The sequence below is a fragment of the Bison bison genome, unplaced genomic scaffold (assembly GCF_000754665.1).
Source record: "Bison bison bison isolate TAMUID 2011002044 unplaced genomic scaffold, Bison_UMD1.0 scf7180017864034, whole genome shotgun sequence".
NCBI classification, from domain to species: domain Eukaryota; kingdom Metazoa; phylum Chordata; class Mammalia; order Artiodactyla; family Bovidae; genus Bison; species Bison bison.
Window position 1 is genome coordinate 7,454,564 of NW_011494606.1, and position 21,128 is coordinate 7,475,691.

Consider the following 21,128-nt stretch of genomic DNA (forward strand, 5'->3'; position numbering starts at 1 on the left):
TTCTGCTGTTAGGTCCATACCATCTCTGTCCTTTATTGAGCCCATCTTTGCATGAAATGTTCCCTTGGTATCTCTCATTTTCTTGAAGAGATCTCTAGTCTTTCCCATTCTATTGTTTCCTCAGTGATCATGCCTAGAACCTTCCTATGGGTGACCCAGCAGATCCCAGATTCAGTCAATAAAGAAGAAATTTTCCCTGACAGAGGCCAGGAAATGCCTCACTTTCACACACACAAAATGTATGAGTGAATTATCAGAGTCTGAGGCAGCCTGTCTCTACTGTCTGATCCCAGGCACAAAGAGTCATTTTTCCTTTAACCTATGCTGTCCCTGTCAGCATCTTAGATAAACAAATAAAAAGTAACTTCTCAAGTCTCATGTGTGGGAAGAAAAAACAAGTTTGCCCACAAACCTCTGAATATAAGCAAATTCATATCAGTCATGTATGATAAAGAAATTATACTTACCTTCACTTTTACCTGAAAAAAGAAAACAAAAGTTATATTATTGAAAACTGCTTCCAGATGCCCCTTTTAAAATGCTACACTTCCATTACTTTTAGTCCATCAGTTCACCCACATAGATACCATCTGAGAGTGATATGCTTGTGAATGCAACTCTTCCTGGTCATAAAAGGAATTATGCCTAATTTAACTAAATGGCCTCATTTCCAAGAGCCTGGATAAAGAGTAGTTTCAGCTTGTTCAAGATTTAATGTGGGCTGACAGGAAAGAGAAATGTAATCTATCATCTGAGAGTACTCTTAAATATCTCAAGGACTCACAGTTATTTGGCTGTAGAGCCTTTTTACTTATTTATTTATCCTACGGCTATAAGACAGTGTCTGCTAAGGATCTGTGTTTTTGCTTCAAAACTCGCAGAACTGACATTATAAAAATTTACCTTATTCAGCAATATTTTTAAAGAGTATGTGTAAGATCCAAATATGCACAGTCCAGCAGTTTGTATGCAGCTGCTCATTAAGTGCTGAAAAACTGCCTTCATTTTGCCACTTTTATTTAATGCCATCATTTATTAAAGTACCAGATGCTCATTGAAAATATATATTATAAAGATAAGACAAAGACAAAATAAAAAATATCATTCATAACTCCCTGTGCCCAAAGATAAATACCATTTGTATTTTGGTGTCTTTTTTCTTTGTGCACAGGATAGTGAGATATTTTACTAATTATGTTTTTATAAAAAAATATATTAATACATAGTCTAATACCTGCTTCGTCTCCTAAATGTGCTATTGATCACCACTGATATAAATGAATACAAAATTTTCAGCAACATTAAGAATGGCTATATTCCACTATATAAAAATACCATAACTCATTTAACCAGTTCCCTGATGATAAACACTGACGTTGTTCCCATTTATCTAAAATAAGCAAAGGTGGTTAATTAACTTATCAGATCATAATGTGACTGACTTGACTTAAGAGTAAAGATCATCTCTTGCCTAGGAATTTCCATCTCATCTGATATTAAATCAATAGTTTCTACTGAGTACCATATGTGACTTCATAAGCCGTGTTTAAAGACATTCTTTCATTTCTAACCTAAGAATGACTAGTCTGCCAACATTTATGGAATGATGCAATCTCACTGCTTTCCAGAAGTAAATTTCTGTTTGTTGACTCTATAAGATCAGCAGTTTTTCAAATAAATTTTAAAAATGAAAACCATTCCACATTTGCTAAAAGTACATCAAAGAATTCATCAGTAAGCATATATTCAGAAAACATGGATATGTATTTCCTAGGGAGAAAGCCTGAAATGATACACTTAAAATGATTTATTCAACAAATTGTTCTGCCTATTATAGACTGGAAAGGTTTGTGACTTTCAATTTTACATCCTCTCTGCACCTATCCAGTGCCTGCTGCTGCTGCTGCTAAGTCGCTTCAGTCGTGTCCAACTCTATGCGACCCCATAGACGGCAGCCCACCAGGCTCCACTGTCCCTGGGATTTTCCAGGCAAGAACACTGGAGTGGGTTGCCATGCCTTCTCCAGTGCCTAACACATAGTAAATAGTGGATAATCATTTGTTGAAGGAACAAGTGATTTTCACTACTGGAGACAAGACCATTAAATGAGGAGGGCAATTTTCATTGATCATTTAACTAACTATTCCATCTATTAGTTTCAGGCTCTTTACTAAGGGATGAAACCTAGAAATGCTACTCATATGTCCAAAGTACTAGGGTAGATTAACAGATACATGGTGATGGTGGTGGTGGTTTAGTCACTCAGTCGTGTCTGACTCTTTGCGACCCCATGGACTGCAGCCCACCAGGTTCCTCTGTCCATTGGATTTCCCAGGCAAGAATACTGGAGTGGGCAGCCATTTCCTTCCCCAAGGGATCTTTCAACCCAGGGACTGAACCCAAGTCTCCTGCTTGGCAGGCGGATTCTTTACCACTGAACCAGCTGGGAAGCCAATAGATACATAAATAGTAGTAAAATAATGCTAGCAAGTGGAAAGAGCTGAAAGAGGAACAAAATAATACATAAGATCATTTTATGAGGGGAGAAAGATTACTGCCAGTTAGGGGAGAGCAGAGAAATTGATGGGGTGGGCAAGGAAGCATTTAAGCCAGACCCTGAGAATAAGCAGAAAATGAAAAATGTTAATGAGATATAAAGTCAACTGAATTTGAAATCAGACTCCCAAGATATACAGTAATTTCAAGTTTTAGGAAGAAGTGAGGCAGAAGTTTTTTGGATATTCATTGAACTAAAAGATGAGTAAAAATAACTGAAAGCCTGAACGCACACATTCTGCAAAAATATATAAAAAATGTATAATTTAAACTTCATCCTATGATAGTCTACATTCATTACGAAAATATTCCTTACTAAAGTGTAAATATTTTCAACAGCAATTTCTCTGCAAGAATGAGTCATAACTTCTGTGACAACAGGAATATATGATCTCAAATGCTCCTGCCAATCCTTCTCTTGCCTCCTCCTTCCTTCTAACCAAAGTTCACTAGCCGATAAATAACAGGGCAAATAAATAACTTACCTTGACCAGAAGCCAAAGGATTTAAAGGTCTTTTAATTGTCTGTGGCCTAGAAACAAAAAATTAAAGTATAAAATATAAATATGTTACCCATCATGCTATAATTAGTCAAGTAAAAGTGAAATTACCTCAGAAAGATTTTTACTAATTATGTGTGTGCACGTGTGCTCAGTCACTTCCGTCGTGTCTGAATCTTTGCAACCTCAGGGACAGGCTCCTCTGCCCATGGGATTCTCCAGGCAAGAATACTGGAGTGGGTTGCCATGTCCTCCTCCAGGGGATCTTCCTGTCCCAGGAATTGAACCGCATCTCTTATGTCTCTTGCATTGGTTAATAACTATATCTAAAATCAAGCTGTTTTACTGATTTTATAAAATATTTCTTTTTTCTAACTGCTATAAGGGAGGATGGTTATTTGTTTTAGTGATAAAGTTTCTGATCTTTTCCCACTGTAGCAGCCAAAAAGTCATTTCATAATCATTTCTTCAAACAAAGGAAGATAAAAAACACCAGTCAAGCTCTTCTCCTAGTTACTAACATATTTTTATATATGTTATATACACGTGTATGTCATAAAATATACTCGTTTCAAAGACAAGCAGGAAAAAGAGGCAAATACTCAATACAAGCACTAAAATAAAAAGGGATAAAAACAGTTGTGGTTAGATTATTTTCCACTTTGATAATTTTAAGTCTATCAATTTGCTCTGTGGCCTCAAGTTTGTTATAATTTCAATAAAGATGGTTTTTAATAAGTTTTAATGAGTTTAAAATAAGTTTTATAAGTATTTAATAAGAAAAAAAGAGAGTAATGTCACTAAAATGTTTTTAAATCCCAAATTAAATCTAGTATCACTACTAGAGTATAGGGATCATTTTAATGTACTGTATTTATTTTACAATCGCACAACTTGAGACACTTTGAGAACAGAACACGTAAGCTATGTTTTAACACAGTCAATTTTAGTGCCTCCTACATTGTATTTTAGAAATATTATGCGGACAATGATATAAATCAATTAGGAAACAATAACTAACTAATAACTAATACAAAATCTAACAAATGCTTTAGTTGGGCTCTATTTTAGTTTATATAAAAAAATTAGGAAAAAACCTCTAAAGTAAGTCAATAAATCTATAAATCAAACATTCCTAATAAGAGTGAAGAGAATTTAAATGTTAACACATGGCAGAAATGAGTAAATAATGAAAACTCTCCACTTTCTAAATTGCAGAAATTCTGCAAGTCAAAAAAAGAAACTGCTGATCTCAAATGCTTATATTTGACACGAAAAGTAAAAAGTATTTTTGCCATACTTGGAAACTCCAGAAATTTTCCCAGAATTATCCCCACCTCTGAGATAGCATAACATCCATGTGCACACACACGTCCCTACCAAAACCCAATAAGTACCCTGTTTACAGCCTAGAGGCTTACAAGTGGGAAAACTTGAAGCATGTCTCAGTCTCCCACTGTTCAAACTGACAGCTTCCACTGTTAGCCAGTAGGAGGACAAAGAGGGTTCTTCCACTTACTATGTCTTTGACACTAGACAAATCAGTTAACCTTTCCAAGTGTCAGTTTCTCCATGTGTAAACAGTGATGACTACAGCACAGGGTTGTTACAAGGACTAAGGAGGAAATGTTTATAACATATTTAACACAACAACTGGCACATCAGGAGTGCTCAAATATTACTTATTTATAATAAGTAATATTTTTCTCTGAAAAGAACTTAACTTTAATTTGAAAGCAGGTAAAATAACCACAGCGACAAAAAAAGAGGAGTATAGAGCACCGAAAAGAATATGCAGCTATACACCCTAATTTATTCCCTGCACTAACTATATCATCTCTCTGGCTCTAGGTTAGCTCATCTGAGATTCTATAACCCACTTAAGGAACATTTGAGAAATGCCTACAACACTCCCATAAAAGTCTAATATTATTCTAAGTCTTTTAAAAAAGAAGTATTTGTTGACATGCATGTCTACATGTTTCCCCAGAGGGAAACTGGATTAATGAATGAATATGTTACTATGTCCAAATACATCCTTTAATAAAGTGAATTTGATTTGTAATTTTAAGTCATTATGATTCTGTTTGTTTATAAAGAGAAATGAGCACATCTTTCAGGAATTTTGAAAGGAAAATGACACATACTTAAAACAGTTTTCTTCATAGATGACATTCCATATCTTCCAAGCATCTGGTCCCTTGTAACCCGTGTAGCGCTCGGGATTAAGGAGCAAATCGACATACTCAGCATCAGGAGACTGTATATCTGTAAAACAACATGTTTTATAATAATCTTTCTTTTTTTTCAGTTACCTTAAAAAGCTAGTATGACAGACTGTATTGCATTGATTCTAAGGCACTACAAATGTTAACAATGCATTTGGGACTTAAAAACACCTTTTAAGGAGAAAAATACAAGGGAAAAGAAGAAGGAACAAAAACATCCACATTAAATTACACACCAGTGGCAAAAGCATCCTGGTTTTACAAAGGTAAAAAAAAAAAGGGAGTATGTGAATTACAGAATTGAAGGAACATAGTAATTCGATTCCAGTAAGCTATCCAGGCAAAGAATATATGTACATTTCCCATCACATTAACCACAAGCAGTTCATAAGTAACTGAGGTAAGTGAAGATGTATTAGTACCACTTCCTTTTTACATGACCACTACACAGCTGTCCCAAAGGTATAATCCTAAATATGCAAAAAATTATAAGCAGGATGATATCTGTATCAGTATTATTTATAAAAGGGAAAATTAGAAGCATCCTAAATGTCCAACAGAGCAAAGCACAGGCTCTGGAGCCAGAGTACCTGGATGAGATGACTGGATGGCATCATTGACCCAATGGACATGAGTTTGGGCAAACTCTAGGAGCCAGGGACAGGCAAGTTTGGCATGATGTAGTCCATGGGGTTGCAAAGAGTTGGACACAACTGAGTGGCAAAACAACAAACAACCTACTACTTATTGACTTTGAAACCCTGAGCAAGTCATGTAAATTGTCTTTTGTAAAATGGGGATAATACTCATAGTGTTACTGTGAGACTTAAAGAAGTTTAAAGATGCAGAGTGCTGAGAACAATAATAAGAGTAAAATAAATATTAACTAGTGGTATTAGAAGATCCTCTGGAGAAGGAAATGGCAACCCACTCCAGTATTCTTGCCTGGAGAATTACAGAGACAGAGGAGCCTGGTGGGCTATAGTCCACAGGGTCACAAATAGTTGGACACAACTGAGCAACTAACACTTCCATTTCCACTTCCACTGGTATTATGATATATAATAGACCACTTTACAATCAAGAGAACTATTAAGTACAAAGGCAACCTAATAAAATGAAAAGATAAGCACTATAGAAAAGATAATTATAGATATATATGAAAACCACACCAAAATTGGTGGGATATTGGTTTCTTATATGTTCTATAAATTTGTATAATGTATTAAAACTTTAAAATGAAACCAAAAAAATATGACCCCTAGTCCTCCAGTTGCCTTATGGAATTAGTTAATAATACAGTAATAACTAATCTATAAAGCTTAACAGCATGAACTAACAAAGAATGAGGAAGGGAGTGAAAATGGCCTCAAAGCAACCAAAGTGGATGACAAAAATCTGAGCCAAAAGGTGCTTACATGACAGTCCATCAAGCTCTCTACAGTATCTACTTCTCATTTAAAAAATTAAGATAAACTAAGCTTGGTTATTTTTAACCCAATTCGCAGTTCATTAGAGTCATAAATTAGAAGGGAATTTGCTTCTGGAAACAGCACAGTGATAGCACCTAGAAATAACTGAGAGTTCAAGGTAAAAGTAGCAATTAAAATAACTAGAAATAAAAATAAAAACTTTAAAAACAAATCTGTATGGAATCACCTAGTTTAGGAACAGATAACTCTGTTCATCTCAATTATTAATAGTACTATAGAGATTGCTTCAGTATAGCAAATTATAATAAATTTATAAAAAATAACACTGGCTTTCAAAATAAATAAATAATACTCAGCATTTAGTATTTTAAGACAGAAAACAAACCACCAAAGAATGATTAAATTTTTAATGTTCTGCCTCATTAGAGATAAACATTAGCTGACTCATAATTTTACTTATGACATACTTCATCTCTCTCCAACTTCATTTTATAAAGTTATTATAACCATATTTTGCCAGATGACAAAAGCTCAAATTTCTAATTAAGATTAGATGTCAACTACAGGAAAAAAACTATTAAAAATACAAACACATGGAGGCTAAACAACATGCTTCTGAATAACCAACAAATCACAGAATAAATAAAAAAAGAAATCAAAATATGCAAAGAAACGAATGAAAATGAAAACACAACAACCCAAAACCTATGGGACTCAGTAAAAGCAGTGCTAAGGGGAAGGTTCATGATAATACAAGCTTACCTCAAAAAACAAGAGAAAAATCAAATAAATAACCTAACTCAACACCTAAAGCAACTAGAAAAAGAAGACATGAAGAACCCCAGGGTTAGTAGAAGGAAAGAAATCATAAAAATTAGGGCAGAAATAAATGAAAAAGAAACAAAGGAGACCACAGCAAAAATCAACAAAGCTAAAAGCTGGTTCTTTGAGAAGATAAATAAAATAGACAAACCATTAGCCAGACTCATCAAGGAAAAAAAGGGAGAAGAATCAAATCAACAAAATTAGAAATGAAAATGGAGATATCACAACAGACAATACAGAAATACAAAGGATCATAACAGACTACTGTCAGCAACTACATGCCAATAAAATGGACAACTTGGAAGAAATGGACAAATTCTTAGAAAAGTACAACTTCCCAAAACTGAACCAGGAAGAAATAGAAAATCTTAACAGACCCATCACAAGCACAGATATCGAAACTGTAATCAGAAATCTTCCAGCAAACAAAAGCCCAGGACCAGATGGGTTCACATCTGAATTCTACCAAAAATTTAGAGAAGAGTTAACACGTATCCTACTCAAACTCTTTCAGAAAATTGCAGAGGAAGGTAAACTTCCAAACTCATTCTATGAGGCCACCATCACCCTAATACCAAAACCAGACAAAGATGCCACAAAAAAAGGAAACTACAGGCCAATATCACTGACGAACATAGATGCAAAAATCCTTAACAAAATTCTAGCAAACAGAATTCAACAACATATTAAAAGATCATACATCATGACCAAGTGGACTTTATCCCAGGGATGCAAGGTTTCTTTAATATCTGCAGATCAATCAATGTGATATACCACGTTAACAAATTGAAAGATGAAAACCATATCTCAATAGATGCAGAGAAAGCCTTTGACAAAATTCAACATCCATTTATGATAAAAACTCTCCAGAAAGCAGGAATAGAAGGAATATACCTCAATATAATAAAAGCCATATATGATAAACCCACAGCAAACATTATCCTCAATGGTGAAAAATTGAAAGGATTTCCCCTAAAGTCAAGAACAAGACAAGGGTGCCCACTCTCACCACTACTATTCAACATAGTTTTGGAAATTCTAGCCACAGCAATCAGAGCAGAAAAAGAAATAAAAGGAATCCAGACTGGAAAAGAAGTAAAACTCTCACTGTTTGCAGATGACATGATCCTCTACATAGAAAACCCTAAAGATTCCACCAGAAAATTACTAGAGCTAATTAGTGAATATAGTAAAGTTTCAGGATATAAAATTAACACACAGAAATCCCTTGCATTCCTATACACGAACAATGAGAAACCAGAAAGAGAAATTAAGGAAATAATTCCATTCACCATTGCAATGAAAAGAATAAAATACTTAGGAATAAATCTACCTAAAGAAACAAAAGACCTATATATAGAAAAATATAAAACACTGATGAAAGAAATTAAAGATGACACAAATAGATGGAGAAAAATACCATGTTCATGAATTGGAAGAATCAAGAATCAATCTTGATTCATGAATCAAGAATCAATCAATATAGTGAAAATGAGTATACTACCCAAAGCAATCTATAGATTCAATGCAATCTATCAAGCTACCAATGGTATTTTTCAGAGAACTAGAACAAATAATTTCACAATTTGTATGGAAATACAAAAAACCTCAAATAGCCAAAGCAATCTTCAGAAAGAAGAATGGAACTAGAGGAATCAACTTGCCTGACTTCAGACTATACTACAAAGACAGTACTATCAAGTCAGTATGGTACTGGCACAAAGACAGAAATTTAGATCGATGGAACAAAACAGAAAGCCCAGAGATAAATCCATGCACCTATGAACAACTTATCTTTGACAAAGGAGGAAAGAATATACAATGAAGAAAAGACAATCTCTTTAACAAGTGGTGCTGGGAAAACTGGTCAACCACTTGTAAAAGAATGAAACTAGAACACTTTATAATGCCATACACAAAAATAAACTCAAAATGGATTAAATATCTAAATGTAAGAAGAAACTATAAAACTCCTAGAGGAAAACATAGGCAAAACATTCTCTGACATAAATCACAGCAGGATCCTCTATGACCCACCTCCCAGAGTAATGGAAATAAAAGCAAAAATAAACAAATGGGACCTAATTAAACTTAAAAGCTTTTGCACAACGAAGGAAACTATAGGCAAGGTGAAAAGACAGCCTTCAGAATGGGAGAAAATAATAGCAAACAAAGCAACTGACAAAGAATTAATCTCAAAAATATACAAGCAGCTCCTGCAGCTCAATTCCAGAAAAATAAATGACCCAATCAAAAAATGGGCCAAAGAACTAAACAGACATTTCTCTAAAGAAGACATACAGATGGCTAACGAACAGACATTTCTCTAAAGAAGACATACAGATGGCTAACGAACACATGAAAAAGATGTTCAACATCACTCATTATCAGAGAAATGCAAACTAAAACCACACTGAGGTACCATCTCATGCCAGTCAGAATGGCTGCTATCAAAAAGTCTACAAACAATAAATGCTGGAGAGGGTAGAGAGAAAAGGGAACCCTCTTACACTGTTGGTGGGAATGCAAACTAGTACAGCCACTATGGAGAACAGTGTGGAGATTCCTTAAAAAACTGGAAATAGAACTGCCATACAACCCAGCAATCCCACTGCTGGGCATACACACTGAGGAAACCAGAGTTAAAAGAGACACGTGTACCCCAATGTTCATCGCAGCACTGTTTACAATAGCCAGGACATGGACGCAACCTAGATGTCCATCAGCAGATGAATGGATAAGAAAGCTGTGGTACATATACACAATGGAATATTACTCAGCCATTAAAAAGAATGCATTTGAATCAGTAAAATGAGGTGGATGAAACTGGAGCCTATTATACAGAGTGAAGTAAGTCAGAAAGAAAAACACCAATACAGTATACTAACGCATATATATGGAATTCAGAAAGATGGTAACAATGACCCTATATGCGAGATAGCAAAAGAGACACAGATGTAAAGAACAGTCTTTTGGACTCTGTGGGAGAAGGTGAGGGTGGGATAATTTGAGAGAATAGCATTGAAACATGTATATTATTATATGTGAAACCGATTGCCAGTCCAGGTTCAATGCATGAGACAGGGTGCTCAGGGCTGGTGTACTGGGATGACTCTGAGGGATAGGATGGGGAGAGTGGTGGGAGGGGGATTCGGGATGGGGAACACATGTACACCCATGGCTTATTCATGTCAATGTATGGCAAAAATTACTACAATATTGTAAAGTAATTAGCCTCCAATTAAAATAATTAATTTAAAAAAATACTGAAAGGCTATAAACAACAACAAAAAAAAACAAGTCCTAAGTAAGACAAATGCTTACCTTATAGACTTGTTATAAGAAAAATAAAAATAATATATGAAAAAAAAAGATTTACAAAATACCTATCCTCTACCTACCATTACATACATTATTTATTTCTTATAAAGCTGTCCTTTTTAAAAAAATATATTCACCTTCCTGTAAGAGAAGAAACAAAAATATGTGGACAAGTTATTCAGCCAAGATAACAGAACTCCATCATATACAAAGTGAATTACTGATTTGTGACACAAAAGTAAGCATGTAGCTTTAAAAGGACGCTTTGGTAAAGGTATTCCCATTCTTTCTCTAATACTGCAGGCCTAATAAAAATATAAGTTGCCATGTTACAAGGTGAATTTTATCTCACATAGCAATGTTTAGGCCAAAGAATCCTTGCAGAAAAGATGGGAAAATTAGGGTTGGGAGAGCATTTTATCATCCTTTCCTTATTGGCCTAACACTAGGTATAAGTCCACAGTTCTTCACCCAACACCCTTGGGCCCAAATGTGATTTGAAATTCAGAACTTTTCAGATTTTAAAACAGTAATATAGTACATGCAACATATGCTGAATATTATTCCAGCAGAGATTGGGGCAGCAACCTTTAAACAAACACATAAATATTTCTGTAGTAAAAAAACATGAATATTCATACTGAGTGAATCTGCACTAAATTTAAGGAGAAAAACAGTCATTTTTTAAAGTTTCAGATTTGGGAATTAGAAACAATGGATTACACATATGTATCTGCTAAAATGTGGTCATGGTTTTCATTAAGTAAAGTTTATGTACTTTTTTCCCCCAAAATAAAGCCACAAATTAAATACGAGTACTTTCCCTTTTTATTTTCCCTTTTTTGGGGAGGGGGGTGTTTCAGATTCATCTTTTGCTTACATTTAAAATGATCTATATCATTCTTTTCACTGATTTTTTTAAAAAAATCATTAGTCTGTTCCAAAAGAAACAAAGAAGGATACAAAAACTCAACTCAGTTTAATTTTGTTTAGCCAATTAAAATGCTAACAAGTAAACTTACAAAAAAGGAGATACTAAAAAAAAATGGAAGACTGGGAGAATCTATAAATCTAACTTAAAAATCCATAAATCAAATGGTTCTAATGCATTCTAGGACTCCAGATTTTAATCATACCAGAGCTCTGGCTTGGTTTTATTTAAATGTCACAGACATAACTCATGGTTCATTATTTTCTTTCCAAAAAACAACACAAATCATCATTAAGGAAAATATTTAACAATCCAAGGTCAGTATAACAAAGCAGGTTATACAAGTACCTGAATATATTACAAAAGTTAAATATATATATTACTAAGTACACAGAACTGCAAACTCAGGAGGTGATTTTTTTTTTTTTCCAGAAACTGGGTTATCTTTTTAAATTGTTTTATTGTGGTAAAATATACACAACATGAAATTTGTCATTTTAACCATGTTTAAGACTACAATTCAGTGGCATTAACTATATTCACAGTGTTGTGCAACCATCATCACTGTTTCCAAACTTTCCGATGATTTCAAACAGAGACTGAAACCGTTAAGCAATAACTCCCACTCTCCTTCCTGCTAACTCCTGGTAACTTAAAACCACTTCCTGCCCGTATCAGTTTGCCTATTCTAGATATATCATGTAAGTGGGGTCATAGGACACTTGTCCTTTTGCACCTTGCTTATTTCATTTAGCCTAATGTTTTCAGTGTTATCCATATTGCAGCATGTATCAGAACTTCCTTTCTTTTTATGGCTAAATAGCATTCCATTGCGGAGAAGGCAATGGCACCCCACTTCAGTGTTCTTGCCTGGAGAATCCCAGGGACAGGGGAGCCTGGTGGGCTGCCGTCTCTGGGGTCGCACAGAGACGGACACGACTGAAGCGCCTTAGCAGCAGCAGCAGCACTCCACTGTACGTGTACACGACACTGTGTTTATACAGTCATCTGCTGATGGGTACTTTGGCTGTTGCGAATAAGGCTGCTGTGAACAGGTTGTACAAGTATCTGCTTTACTGTTTTCAGTCTTTTGGGGGTAAATGCTAAGGAGTTGACCATTAAGTCACATGGTAATTCTGTGTTTAGCTTTTTGAGGAACTCCCAAACTGTTAGAAACTGAGGATTTTTTTCTTTAAATTATTTCAAAAGAATATTTTTCCTTAGGTACAATCTTAACATGCATAGTATAAAAAATGTTATACCATCAACTTCACAGAAGTTGTCTGAGGAATCATCATGCTTGGTCCACTGAAGAACAGCCTTCTGTGTTTCCTCACTTTAAACAAAGAAAATGGAGTTACTCTTTTTCTTAAGTTAACATTTCACCTGAAAAAGCACAAAATACTACTGCAAATAAAACACCAAACCTCAGAGATTCATCCACAGCTCCAAGTCGTTCAGCTTGCTCACATTCTTCAATGAGATTATTGGCTTCTTCAGAATACTAAAACAAAAGGGAAAGAAATAGAATTCAATTAATTGTATTTAAAAAATTTTTAAGAAGACTGTCTAAGGAATTTGAGGTTCTTTTAGAGCTAGCATCATCCCCTTGGTTTCAAAACTTTACAAGAAAAAAAAAAAAAATAAGCCTCACATTCCTCCTGAAGCTAAACTATAAGTAAAAGGCTTTGCTCTTTGTTTTGTTGGAGAACACAATTTACTATTATGTTTACAAAATAAAGAATAATTTATAGTCCAACAACTATCAAAATGTCCACTAAGAAAATCTTAGAGGTTAAAGAAATCAGTTGGCAAGGAGTCATGGCGCAGTGTTCCACTTTTCTAATGACCTAATTGTGAGCATCAGTTTTCTTTTCCATAAAATAAGTGGTTGGGCTAGATCATGTGCGTCTACGATCTATTTCAACTCTAAATACCATGATTCTAAAAATGCCCTGGAGGCTACCAAGTCTTATAAAAAGTACTCCAATATCTTTAGGTGCTTAAAATACATTCTTTAACAACTGTATTTCTTTGCAAAGTCAAAGTCACAATATGTATTCTGCTTGCTGTGTACAAGGGAAGTAATATGGATCATGAGACTTCACAACACACCAGGCATCACTACCATACAGCTAAAAGATGACACTGGAAGCAGGAGACCACAAATTCAATCACTCAACAAATATAAACTGAGTGCCTATTATGTCCTTATTGTAAGGATGATCGTACAAATGACTGTCCAGATAAGGACTGTTTTGAGGATAAAAGTGAACACTGAAATAACTGAAATGACATAACTGTTTGAAATGATTTGTTTCATCACACTGGTTGACCTAAAGACAACTCAACTCAAATACTACTTTCAAAAATAAAATTATTTTTATACATAATTAGGACTTCTCTGGTGGCTCAGTGGTAAAGCATCTGCCTGCAATGCAGGAGACATGGGTTCGATCCCTGGGTTGGGAAGATCCCCTGGAGAAGGAAATGGCAACCCACCCCAGTATTCTTGCCCAGGCAATATCATGGACAGAGGAGTCTGGAGGGATGCAATCCTTGGTGTTGCAGTCAGACACAACTGAGCATGTGCTCACACATACATAATTAAGTATAAACGGGTAAAGGCATATGATGTATAACTCTTAAATGGTTTAAAAAACTTTATGTATTTAAGCATGCTAAGACAGTTGAGGCAAAATATTAAAAATTAGTGAATGTTTATAAAAAATGTACAAAATGTCTTTATATTAATCTTGCAACTTTTCAATAAGTTAAAAATTATTTCAAAATAAAAAAGTTAAAAATACTTAGCAAAAAGTAAACAAAATTTGTTCAAAAGATAACATACACTTATGTATTTTAATATACCTATCTATATTTAAGCAAAAGTTGTTTATTATTGATTACCTGAATATTAAAATGTAAGTTAAAGAAAATAACTATTCCTAGCTCCTATTTAATAACTTAGTTAGCTTTGTAAGTCACATCTGTCTCAAAACTATGTCAGTGGCATTTTTTCTGGAGAAAAATAATTTTTCTAAGATGCTTATTATTTTCAATGTTTTACAAAATTGTCCACAATCTTCTTCAAAGTTAATTTTAAGGTTAATTTGAAATCATCCCTACTTTCAACTGACTCTTCTCTGAAGATACAGTTTTTAATTGAGAAGACTTCCCTCCTGGCTCAGCTGGTGAGGAGTCTGCCTGCAATGCAGGAGACCCAGGTTCCATCCTTAAGTTGGGAAGATACCCTGGAGAAGGAAATGGCAACCCACTCCAGTATTCTTGCCTGGAAAATCCCCATGGACAGAGGAGCCTGGTAGGCTGCAGTTCATGGGGTTGCAAAGAGTTGGACATGACTGAGCCACTTCCACTTTAACTGAGAAAAATATTACTTCTACAGGTAAATATATGAAAATATTTTAGCCCACATATTTTCACAGTTCTATTCTTTGCCTCTAAGTACATCTCTTTAATAAATAAGATAAAAATCATCAAATAAATTATCTTCAAAGTAGAAATGAAATTGTAAGCTTTCTTAATTTAAATCCATTTCAGGTCAGAATTTGGGCCTCCCTCATAGCTCAGAATATAAATTTATCCAGTTAAAAGCAAGAGTTCATCAAGAGGAGACTCTTCCCACAAGGGGAGAGTCTCCAAAACACAATTGTAAAATTTCAGAATTTAATCTAGTATACCATTTAAGCTTTCTTCACTTAATATGTAAAGTTCTTTCCTACTTTTCATATCAATGAATATCCAGGTCTTTGTTTACAAGCTTTGTTATAATAAGTACAACTTGCTAAAGCTTCAAAAGCTGAAATTTGTTTTGTTCTTTTCTTTAAGCAGTCCACCAATAGATACTTTGAATAATGATTCTCTACTGATTTTGAAAATGCAACCAACATTTAGAGGGCTCCTTTATTTAAAAATGATCAATATCAATGAAGCATTCTTGGACTATTAATAGTTCTTCAAAGGCTCAAACATTTATAAAGTTGGATTGATGATGGAGAGCAAAGAAAGTCCACTACCATGCTGAAGTAATATTTTATTCAGTATAAGCTTCATCCCCAAAACTTCAGTCATTACTTAGTGTATATATAAATACAAAATCTTATTTTGTTTTTCAGCTGCTCAGTCATGTCCAACTCTGTGACCCCATGTACTGCAGCACACTAGGCTTCCCTGTCCTTCAGCATCTCCTATATATTTTGACAAATATATATATTTTGACAATAGTAATCGTCAAATAGATAGAAGTAGTAACTTCTATCTTAAGTAATAACATATCACAGCATGTCAGGATACAATTATGTATGTACCTCAACCAATTACAATTCTGATTTAGTTAAGATTTCTTGATTTAGTAAGGACATTTCTTGATTTACCAGGACATCGTTTCTTTTTCCTTAATATTTTATTATCTGGCTGTGCCAGGTCTTAGTTGTGACGTGTGGGATGTTTAGTTGTGGCTTGCAACTCTTAGTTGCAGGGTGTGGGATCTAGTTGCCTGACTAGGGATCGAACCCAGGCCCCTGCATTGGGAGCATGGAGTCTTAGCCACTGGACCGCCAGGGAAGCAGGACACTGTTTCATCAAAATTTAATATGTGTATCATCCCCACAAAACAAATACTTCATCTTCAACTTTGAACTTTAAATGAATTTATACTAACATTCAGTGACAAATGCTTTTCTTCAACAGAATGAACTTCTGAAAATTTTACTTTGAGCATCAACTGAATGAAAAAAATCAAACAATTTCTGGGACTTCCCTGGTGGCGCATTGGATAAGAATCCACCTGCCAATGCAGAGGACACAGGTTGAATCTCTCATCTGGGAAGATCACAAATGCCTCAGAGCAACTAAAGCCTGTATTCCACAACTGCTGAGCCTGCACTCTAGAGAAGCCCATGCAAAGCAACAAGACCCAGCACAACCAAAAATAAATAATTTTTTTTTAAATTCTGGAATTAAAATGATTATTTGAAACAGCTGATGACGGCATCATTTAATTACACGCAAAGCTCTGCACTAGAGCCAACACATTAATAGCTATGACTTCATTCTTTGTGTATGAATAAAAAAATGCAGAATCAAAAATGATCAAAATTAGTTTAAATCTAACACAGAAAAAGTACAGAACAGCCATTGCCTCTGGGGAAGGCGTATGGATTGACTGGGATGGGGTAGGAAACAACTTTCTGGGGTAAACAGCAATGCTCTGTATTGAAACAGAAGCCTAAGTTACAAAGATGTATGCATTTAATAAATGCACATTTAAGATGTGTGTACTTCATTGTATATCAATTTTATTAAATGTACATATAAGCAAATATTAAACTCTACTCAATGATATACTTCTAATTATATATATATATAGTTAATGACATATAGTGAGGGCAATGTATACTGATGCTTACAACTTGTTTGAAATACATCCAAAAAATAAAATGGTTTAATGGACGGCTAAAAGGATGAACAGATAGACAGATATGTAGTAAAGTGAGTTTATGAAAATGTTAATAGTAGAATCTAGGTGATTAGTATGATTAGTATGATCCAGTGTTCACATGAAAATTCCTTCAACTTGGCTGTATGTATGAAAATTTTCATAATAAAAGTATCAGAAAATTTTAATTTAGAACAGTTATTTAGTCTAAATGGAAAATCACACATCCCAAAATGATATGTAAATGTATCGTCTGCAGCTGCACATGTTAAGTTGTCTTAGACACACTCTTCTTAAAACAACCACTAACTTACAAAGTAGATGCTCAGGCTTTGTCAGCAGATCTGTGTGTTTTGATTTTCATATGATCAGTGATACTTCCATGGTTCTTATGGATGGTAAACAATAACACTTGTGTGAGTTATATATCGTCATCAACTGCTGTGAGAAGCGGAAATTCAGTACTTCATTTTTCATTAAACATGTACTTTCTTTTTCCTCTTTTAGTTCTTTCAGTCAAAAGGATTCACTGTAAAATTTTAAAAGTACTAAATAGTAATAAGTGGTTGATTTGCACCATGCAATGAAGGATAAAGCCACTATAAAATAGGACTACTCTCTCTATGCAGGACTACTCATCCTCTGCTTCTCATACATATTTCTCATAAACTTAATCTATAATTTCCCAGGTTTTTCACTAACACAAATAGCACCTTAGGAGCTTAGGACATATAACAGGTATGATGCATACAAAGTGAAATGTGTGGAATATGTGTGAATCCTATTTGAAATTGACTATTAAGAGCTTCCAGGTGTCTCAGTGGGTTAAGAATCTGCCTGCAATGCAGGAGACGCAGGATATGCAGGTTTGATCCCTGGGTCAGGAAGATCCCCTGGAAGAGGGCACAGCAAACCACGCCAGAAAATCCAATGGACAGGGGAGCCTAGCAGGCTACAGCCCATAGGGTCGCAGAGTTGGACTGAAGCGACTGGGCTCGCATGCACATACATTAAGGTATTTACAAAACAACAAGAGAGACTGGAACCCTGACTTTGGTTATGTGGGGTTTTTAAAGTATCATCTGTCTTAGAGATGCATACAAAGTATTTGTAAACAAAATGATTTATCTCAGACTGGCTTTAAAATAATTGGGAGAATGGAGTGGAAGGGATAGATGAAACAAGATTGACCGTATATACTGGTAATGCCTTAAGCTGGGTGACGCGTACACAATTTGGGGTTCCCCCCTACTTTTTTCTTTTAAGCTTTAATTTGAAAAAAAAAAAAAGGTAAAGAAAATGGAGGAAAAAAGAATTAGAGCCGCTGAGTACACATAACTTTCAAGGAGTATCACTGTACAGGGGACCAGAGAAGTGAGGTTTTAGTTGGTAGGGGAAGTGAGTTTTTTAGTTTTGCCCAATACTAGACACATTAATAAGTATATATACAAACCTTGTAGCTTGCAGACTTAATTCCATCAGGAACTTCATCCTGAAAGAAATTTTAAAATGCTTTAGATGACAGTTATTCTATCTTCTGAAAAAAATATTTTATAGTTCTATGATTTGTAAGAAGAATTCACAGAACAAATGACTGAAGTTAACAGGCTAATATTTAACTGAGAACAGTTAGGCAGTCTTTATATTATTTCTTAAAAATAAACAAAAAATTCAATAAGTCATGCTGTGGATTGATTACACATATTAGAGCATGGAAATATAAAAACAGAATCTTGGCCATTATTCTTCTTAATGCTCAAACTGTCCCACATTTGACCACTAGGAGACTAAGTGCTGGCCTGTGTCTTTTCTATGTGGCCTGTGTCTTCAGCTGCACTGGTGTCTTTTATATGTTTCCCCAGTAATCTTTTTAAAAAAAAATATTTCTATTTATTTGGCTGTGCCAGATGTTAGTTGCTGGCATGCTGGATCTTTGTTTCAGCATGCAGGAACCTTAGTTGCCACATGCAGGATCCAGTTCCCCAACCAGGGAACCAAACCCGGGTCCCCTGCATTGGGAGCAAGAAATCTCAGCCACCGGACCACGGGGAAGTCCCTACCCCAGTAATCTTTAACAGCACTTTTTGTTTCTGTTATGAAAAGACACTCCAGGCTCCTATATATTTCTTGTTCCAGTCTAGGAATCAACCATTTTTTAAGGAACTCTAGTTCTTTTCAGAGGAAAATGGTACTAGTTTTTAGTTCTGTGTTGACCACTGCATAACACAGGATCTCTCTGCCTATTCTCAAAGTGATGCTGTTAGTAGAGATAATGACGTATGTGAGAGAGTGCTGCAAGTTGCAGGGTCCTATTCCAATGCTAAATATATTCAGTGCAGTCCTGAAATAGATTCCAAAGGGAAAGACCCACACAGAGATGAACACTTTATTGAGTACTCATCTAGACTTTGAGCTAGATCAATGTATAGTCTTTTTCTATGACCAGATATTTAGATGGTTTCTAATTTTTTTATATAATAAACCAGGTCAAATTTATAGGTTGATTTCAGCAGAACTGACATTTTTACAATATTCAGTACTGCTTTATGGTCATCTTTGGACATCTATCCAATTGTAAGTGAAAATCTTTGCAGAATTGCTAGGTCAAAGGATATGTACTATTTTTATTGGCTACATCTTTCTAATTAATCTCCAAAAGACTTATCCACCAGAGTGTTCATTTCTTACTCCTGGACTAACGCTGAATATTGTTTTTCCTTTTCACATTGGCCAATTAATAATGGAAGTGAAAGAACATTGTTCTGATTAACTGTAAAGGTAATAAATAACTCTCAGAGAGAGTCCAGCCTCCATGGGCACACAATCTGCCTCATTCAAATATTCTCTGGAATCAGGGGTGCAAATCAAAAGATGTGCATTTTAAAGCCCCATTGTTGTGTTGCATTAGTCACTCAGTCGTGTCCAACTCTCTGCAACCCCAAGGTCTGTCCATGGAATTCTCTAGGCAAGAATATTGGAATGGGTTGCCATTGCCTTCTCCATTGAAGCCCCGTATGAAGAACAGAATTTCAACTTTTTATTATTTTTCTATCTCCACTGTGTCCCAACATATAACCTGAACCAAGTATATACATGAACTGAAAAAAGAAATCAAAGTGTTGACAAAAAGAAGCTGGTCTTAGTTCCTCATTTAGCTCAAAAAGGTATTAACAAAACATCAGCAGACCTTATGCAGTAGTGAGTTAACTGTGTTTCACCTTGTACATGTATTGCACATGTGATAATTGCACTGTACTCATGATGCAGTGTCCTTTTTTTTTCTTCTTTTGGCCACACCATGTGGCTTGTGGGATGTTAGTTACCCAACCCGGGATTGAACCCGGGCCCTTAGCAGTGAAAGTATGGAGTCCTAACCATTGGACAGCCAGGGAATTCCTGCAATGTCTTTTTAAGATACACAATGAAGAATATAATAATTTGTATGGAAATACAAAAAACCTCGAATAGCCAAAGCGATCTTGAGAAAGAAGAATGGAACTGGAGGAATCAACCTACCTGACTTCAGGCTCTACTACAAAGCCACAGTTATCAAGACAGTATGGTACTGGCACAAAGACAGAAATATTGATCAATGGAATAAAATAGAAAGCCCAGAGATAAATCCACGCACATATGGACACCTTATCTTCGACAAAGGAGGCAAGAATATACAATGGATTAAAGACAATCTCTTTAACAAGTGGTGCTGGGAAATCTGGTCAACCACTTGTAAAAGAATGAAACTGGACCACTTTCTAACACCATACACAAAAATAAACTCAAAATGGATTAAAGATCTAAACGTAAGACCAGAAACTATAAAACTCCTAGAGGAGAACATAGGCAAAACACTCTCCGACATACATCACAGCAGGA

General features: G+C 35.1%; 1 protein-coding gene across 1 annotated transcript in view; it reads right to left on the reverse strand.

Moving 5' to 3' along the window:
* The window catches only part of ERO1L (ERO1-like (S. cerevisiae)), a 54,746-nt gene that overhangs the window by 16,514 nt on the left and 17,104 nt on the right, over positions 1-21,128 (reverse strand). Inside the window, exons 5-10 of the mRNA XM_010834611.1 lie at positions 18,706-18,744; positions 13,222-13,298; positions 13,057-13,130; positions 5,204-5,324; positions 3,042-3,088; positions 468-479 (exon numbers count right to left, since the gene is read on the reverse strand). Of these exons, the coding sequence (XP_010832913.1) occupies positions 468-479; positions 3,042-3,088; positions 5,204-5,324; positions 13,057-13,130; positions 13,222-13,298; positions 18,706-18,744 (370 nt within the window). The remainder of the gene's footprint in view (positions 1-467; positions 480-3,041; positions 3,089-5,203; positions 5,325-13,056; positions 13,131-13,221; positions 13,299-18,705; positions 18,745-21,128) is intronic.